At 44.7% G+C, this 6968-nt stretch overlaps 1 protein-coding gene across 1 annotated transcript; it reads right to left on the bottom strand.

The window, feature by feature from the left end:
* Positions 1–3051: 3051 nt before the first annotated feature.
* Positions 3052–5948, bottom strand: ccn1 (cellular communication network factor 1). Its single transcript, XM_061034407.1, has 5 exons — positions 5679–5948; positions 5290–5515; positions 4522–4866; positions 4202–4404; positions 3052–4075 (listed from the first exon to the last, which is right to left on the bottom strand). The coding sequence occupies exons 1-5, from the start codon at positions 5724–5726 to the stop codon at positions 3773–3775; spliced, it is 1125 nt and encodes a 374-aa protein (XP_060890390.1). The 5' UTR covers positions 5727–5948; the 3' UTR covers positions 3052–3772.
* Positions 5949–6968: the final 1020 nt, after the last annotated feature.

Raw genomic sequence — 6968 nt, 5'->3', positions numbered from 1 at the left:
GCTCAGACAGTGATCTATCTCTTCACTTGGGGTGGCTTTGGGTAAAGATATGTCTAAAGATCTGAAGTTTTCTTAAAGCATCGGTACTTTTCGATGATGTCCATCATTTAAATGACAGAGATTGAATCATTTTGAAAAAGTGGAATCGACAAGGTTGACAACCTTACTACACTTAAACTTCTAGTATAGGCCGTAGTCCACCAAGAGGAAAGACGGGGCCAGTAGCCAGAGAGAACTGGAATAAGACATCACATCTGCACTTTACACCTGTTAGTGTCCAGGTGTCATGTTTGTTTTCAGTGATATTTCACATTTGGATAAAATCGTCAGAGTTGAATAAACAAGCTCTTAGTTTAATGCCTCCTTAACATTTTGAGGACATTGAAGGCAGAATGACAGTTTTCTGATAATGTGATCTCATTGTTCAACAATAGACAAGCAGCATATGCCAACATTAGCTCAGTTGTTGACGGCATCTGCCCCCTCGGAGAATATTAAGTCGAACATTGTCTTTAGACGCCCAAAGATTCGGCTCTGCCTCTTCCATCAATGCTCGGCTTGTTTGAGAGAAATAATCACCTCAGTAGCCAGCAGGCCTCTGGGGACAGACTGTACACTCCAACAGCCTGGGAGGGGATGCTTTACTCTTATGTAATTACAGATGTGGATGTGCAGGGTGTGTCTGAGGAGTTGCATCACTGTCACTGTTGTGTGTGTGTGTGTGTGTGTGTGTGTGTGTGTGTATGTGTTCATGCTGATTTATACAAGAGGGTCCCACACCCTTTAGCTAATCTTTGACATCACTTTGTTACAGTGAGATATAAAGGGGAATATACATGTTCACTCCAATACCAAAAATAAAGAGATTTGTTGCTGCACATTTTATTCTTAAACCTGTAAAACGTGCAGGTGCATCAGGTGAGAGGGTTCAGATATCCAGGATGCTAGTTCCTATCTTGTCCAGCAGATGGTGCCTTTTGCAACAAGCGTCTGCCTCTGCATGTGCACTTGGTGGCCAGCCTCTAACCCTCTTTTTTTTTTACTTCTTCCCCACTGGTTCCTTATAACAGTGAGTATTAACCTGGGGTTGCAGACAGGGGGGTTGTAAAATAAGCTTACATCAGTCGCTCGGCAGCTTCCAGCATGTTGTAATGGCCACTCTCAGTGCTGTTTGCTTCTGGTTACACAGCATTACGTAGTGCTTGATGAAGCTTTAATGCTAATGTCTTTGTCATATAAACACTTTTTTGGGGGTTCGGGGGAATGAGGTAGTCTCTGGGTGATATAATTGCAGGGAGTGCATGTGAGCGTGATGGCTTTTACAGGATTGTGCCGTCTTGGCTGCGACCACACAATTTCTCACAAAGCATGGTGAGATCTTTTGGAGCTGAAGGATTGTGGAGCTTGCCGATGTGCTCTTCATGTACATTGTGCTACGGATGATCGGAAACGCAAATGGCATAACATGCCGGTGCCGTTACATAACCAAGTTAGCTGCATTGTGTTAACAAGACAAATGACAGTCTCATTGCATGGCACTTTCAAAACTCTGCAGATGTATGTTTTCTTCTTGAGGAAGCCACACAAAAAAAGGCAAAGAGCAAAAACAGGGCTCCCTGAAAGTGTAAATGTGGCTGCATGGGGTGGCCACACATCTTTGTGATTAGGTAAACCTCAGGAGCCTTTCATGTGAGCAATCTGTAAAACCTCAGTGGGCACATCCTGTGCGGTATGCAGCTCAATCAAAGGCAATGTGTCCTGCTCAAACCTCCTATTAAACACACTCGATCAACACTTATTTCCAGCAGCTAGTATGCAGGAATGTTGAGCAGGAGCTCCCCTGTAGCTTCAGATAGTTAGGTCTTTATACTGGTTGTTTTTGAGGAGATAAAATGCCTTTTTTTTTTTTTTTTTTGTGGATACAAGTGTGCGCTCGGGAATGTTTGTGTATATTTGGAAAATCCGCCGAGCTGAAGTGAACATGTTGCTCTGGAATATTTTTCCAACATCTGCCGCCCATCAGGATGTCTGCTTTCTGAGCCACTGCTGCATTCCTGAGCCGCTCCCTCTACCTGGATCAAAAAAGAAACCCTTCCCTGTCGTTGCCCCTGAGCTCTGCTCTCCTTACCCCAGTTCAGACTGTACTGGAGGTATTTGTACCAGGTGCAAGAATCTGCCATTAAGACCCTCAAAAAAAAAGAAAACATCCTTTCAGACCGATATTTATTTTACTTTCTTCAAGCGCTGTTTGTGACAGTAGCAACACACTGTTTCAGAAGCTGGAAAACTGAACGTGGAGTTTCTATGACCACAGAAGAAACTATGTTACCCCTGTTTCCTGTCCTTCCCCTGCTTCTACCTCCGTAATAGTATTTCTTAACGCTTGTTAAAGTGAAACCTGGAAGGCAGACTTAATCCCTCACGACTTTGCGGGGCTGTTTACAACTGTTTAGCAGACCCCTGCAGTTTAAGAGCCAACGGAGGCCAATGCAACTAATTCTCTTCTAAAGGCAACTGCTAATGAATTAGGTCAATTTGGTATTGCCATGCTGCCGTGTGAAAAAAAAAAAGAAGCTTCCCAGGGAATGCATTCTTTGTACACTGACCATTGTATGCAATAATAGTCATTGTCCTTGTTGCATGGTGTCTAATCCAAGCCCATTCAGTGCAGCACTTAAGATTCTTGGCATACTCCCATACTCATTGCTACTCGTGGACTTAATCTCTTCCCCCCCCCCCCTCTCAGAATCAGTCAAGTGTATGGCTTAGCTAGATCAAATGAAAGAAAGCTAGCCTGCTGCAGAATGGCATTCCAACACACACAAAGTCAGGAGAGAGAGCCTCTGAGGTTGTGTTATATAAGAAGGGACTGACCCTGCTCAGTGTCTGTCTGAGAATCTGTTGGCTCTACAGAATGATATAACAGGGGGATTTTCTCTGGGAATGGTGGCTTTAAACATCCTCCCACCCCCCCCAACCCCCTGCTCCCCTGATGCATTCGAGCATTGTCCTTTGTGCTGTCCTGCAGACAAACTGAACCCAGACAGTGTCTTATTTCATAAATAAATCAGTTTTATTTGTAGCATATAAAATTAAATCATTTTTACAATTTATTCCAGTATGACACATAATATCCAAATAAAGAAGCTACACTTTTTTTCGATAAATAATATTAATAACAATAATAAAAACATTCATTCATCCTTTGACATGTTTCGCTTTGTCTTTTTTTTTTCATGAAAGGAGTTCAATAGCTGCCACAAAACATGAACAATTAATGCCCACGTCAGGAGGGAATGAAACCGCACACTTGTTAAACAAGTCGAGAGGCCGCATTTCGGTGTCTTTGTTCTTAAGATACGGGATTGGTATGCTAATTGAAGTTGCGCGTGTGCATTGTCTACCGATGCACACACAAGTCTACAGTCTGTGTCATGTCTGATGTAAAGGATCAAAAATATACACAGTGAATTGATATCAGAGACTAACATAAATGTACAAATATTAATTACATCTTGCTCCATAACGAAGCTACTTTTAGATGCTCCATTAATACGAAGCGTTTCTTAGTTAAGAATGCTGCCGAGTCACAGCAAACAGTGCACTTCATTTAGTCCTCATGATGTAAGCCAACAATTCCTTGGGAATCTAGTTACAACAAGAAGCTGGTAGTTGATTTGATAGTCTTATTTACACCCCTGCATTCATCTTGACCGCCATTGGCCGCCAGTACTGCTGATGATGTCTTCCTTTTTGGACGTCGGCCGCCCAATCAGTCTCTGAACTTGTGGATGTCATTGGAGAGGCGGTAGAAGGGGTAGGAGGCTTCGTTGGCGTGGGGACAGTTGTAGGTGCACTTGCAGGACTCGATCATCATGATGTTCTTGTTGAAGGTCTCGCCGTCCTCGCAGCGGAACTTGACGCGGATGGTTCTGGTGTCGTGGGGGCTGCAGCAGCGGCCGTCCACGCAGGCGCCGCAGTACTTGGGCCTGTACTTCTTCAGGCTGGAGCAGCCGGCGTAGGTGAACTTCACCGGCTGGCTGGACTTCTTGGTCCGGCTGCACTTCTTTCCTTTCTGCAGGGCAAACAAACAAGAAGAAGATTGAGATTCTAGTCTTGCTACTCAAGCCCAGTTAAAATGATGCATTTTCAGGTGTATGCATGCCTCTTATCACATCAAGCACTGGAGCCTCAAGCTTACCTTCAGACTGGAGTAAGGGGACTGGGTGCATGGCCGCACTTCACAGATTCTCGTCTCTTTGACCAGCTTGCACTCGCTGTTGTTGTTGGTGACTCTGGTAGAGATCCCCGTTCCACAGCTCTTGGAGCACTGGGACCAGGGTGTGGTTTGGACGATGCACTTCTGGCTGTCAAACATGTGGACTTCAGGCTGTGATCTGAATGCTGTCAAAGGAAGAAAGAGGGAAAACATGAGCATCTTAGAGTCCTGCATATTTTAAGATCTTGTGAATATGTCTAAAGAAAAAGAAAAAACTCCAGGATGAGGGTCAACTGTCTTACCTGGAAGAGACTTGAGTCCTCCCTTGACGATAGTGATGAGCTCGTTCCTATTGGTGAGTTCTCTTTCCGACTCATCGGTCAGCATGTCTTTGCCGAAGATCTTCTCCAGGATGTCCGTCTGCTTGCCATCGTCACACACCCACTCTTCACAGCACTGGCCTGCCACCTTGACCAGCCTTGGGTTGGCACAGCCCAGGTTCGGCAGGGAGAGCTCCTGCGGGCACAGCGGGACGCACCCCACCGCGCCGTCGATGCATGTGCACTGGTGTTTACAGTTGGGCTGGAAGCTCTCTCCGTTCTGGTAGATCCTGCTGTTGTACTCGCAGGGTCGGCCCTCTGACTTGGCTGCAAAGGGGAGAAGAGAAAAAAAAAACAGGGGGAAAGGAATGTTATTCTTTCCTGCTCGGCTTTGGAAAAGTCTGCAGAAGACATCACATGGCTGCCAGGTAAGGATCAGTTAAACTGTGAAATTCTTGAGGCTGCCTGAGGAGTCTTTTTTCCCCCTCCACAGTCGGCTGTCTGTACTGTGAGTTTAGTCTAAGTTTCCTTCTATCTGCATTCCACAGTGTTGAAATCACACAGCTTCCCATACTCCTAAATCAAACCCCCCCTTATTTCAACTGGAACCTTTAGGCTAGTTGAAAAGCATAATCGTCTCAAACTGAATGGTCTTTCAACATAGTCCAGAATAACTAACCCCATATTTGAACAAGAACTTAAAAGACAAAGCATGCACATCTGTAGCTTGGAGGCTTTTTTTCTACATACCTCGGCAGATGCCACGAGTAGTAGCAGCAGCAAAGCTGGCCCCAAAGTTACACTCCAGCCCTTTGGTGTGGTCACAAGGCTCAGTCAGGCTGCAGTCCTCGTTCAGCTGCCTGGCGCAAACTTTGCAGCAGCCGCAGCCGTCCAGGACGACGCTCACGCCGGGTGCGCATTTGGGCATCTCCAAGGGACACTCACACACGGAGGGGCAGGAGGAGGAGGAGAGGACCTAAACAACCAGCAACACAATCTTTCGTTAAAGACTGAACTTTTTTTTTTTGCCTCAGCAAAACTTTAGTCAAAACTCTCAAAGAAACTTCTGCTCCCTCTCCTTAGAATATAAAAACAACAAGAAGGTTTCTCATTCAGACCGAAGAAGGGCAATAACTCACCAAGTTTAGGCTTCCCAGGAAGGTAACGACAACAATAAGCGTCAGCATCTTTGTTAAATATCTTCTTCGCGTTTAAGGAGGAATCCTTTTGCTCTCGAGTTGTACAAAAAAGTAGGTAAAGTGTGTCTTCGGAGGAGTCCTTAGGTTATTCCCTCGCTCGGTCGGTTTGTTTGCTGGTAGTCTCTGCTGTTAGAGGCTCCTTTTAGAGAAGTTGAAGCTCTCGGTAAAGCGCTTGCAGTCTGCTGAGGTCCAGCCACCTCCGGACTTTTATAGCGTAGTGGGAAGCTGACGTCGTTCCTGGGCTGCCTGCTGAACTGTTCCCAAACTATGCCAGGAATGTTTCTCGGCGCATTTTCCATCCAAGACCTAAGCTCCACCCTGTCTAAAACCTTTCTCTTTTTTTTTTTTTTCGCTCTCAAATGGATTTTTCCCCCCTGGATCCCATCTGAACACACTTTTCCGTCTCACATTTTTTTTCCCCCCTTCTTGTTTATCCCTCCTTTCATTTTCTTCCTCTATGCTCGATTCTCACATCTATCAACTGTGGTCGAAAAACTCCACTACTTCTCTGTAGAAAAAGTGAAGATGCTTTTTTCTGTCACTTTTAGAACCTGTGTTTCCTCCCTCTCCTTACTTTATACACAAATGACTGAGATGAGATCATTTGGTATTCTTGGTTTCAGTGACGTGTTCTTCTTTTTAAAACACTTCATCCTTGTGTAATCTTCTTTTTAAAACAAACCAAAGGAATATGGTAAAACAATACCACAGTGTCAAAAGTATGATTAACTTAATATAAACGTATTACAGCTGGCCATATGTGCTACTTTGTTCCGTGTGGCATGATGTCATTTTTCTGCGCGTAAAGTTGTTTTTAACGATGAATGCACTTTGTTGGATTCACATTTACAGCATGATGCAGTGGCCACGTTTTTTTTTTTTTTTAAAAAAGGTGTCTTTGGGTCTAAAGGTGTGGGTAGAAATACGTTTAACAGTGTCTATTTCTGGCTCTCCTGCGCCTTTATTTCAGAGGAGCTAAGCGTTTCCAGATGCGCACCAGAGCTCAGACGTAACAGTATTGCCATATTTGGTATGGCAGTAGCCTACATTATTAACATATTTCTCTCCCTTCGGCCAGCAGACCACAAAGCATTCCTGACAGCTTAAAGTCTTGTTAAATATGTTCTTCATGCAGGGAAAATTCCTCTGCGTTCATTCCTTGTGGCAATTTGACTTTTTCACGCAATCTGTCCATCACGTTTGGAGGTGGTGGTGGGGGGGAGTGGGTCC

This window comes from Labrus mixtus, chromosome 3 (genome assembly GCF_963584025.1).
Source record: "Labrus mixtus chromosome 3, fLabMix1.1, whole genome shotgun sequence".
Lineage (NCBI taxonomy): Eukaryota > Metazoa > Chordata > Actinopteri > Labriformes > Labridae > Labrus > Labrus mixtus.
The sequence above is the reverse complement of the archived record's forward strand: the minus strand, read 5'-3'. Positions and strand labels throughout refer to the sequence as shown.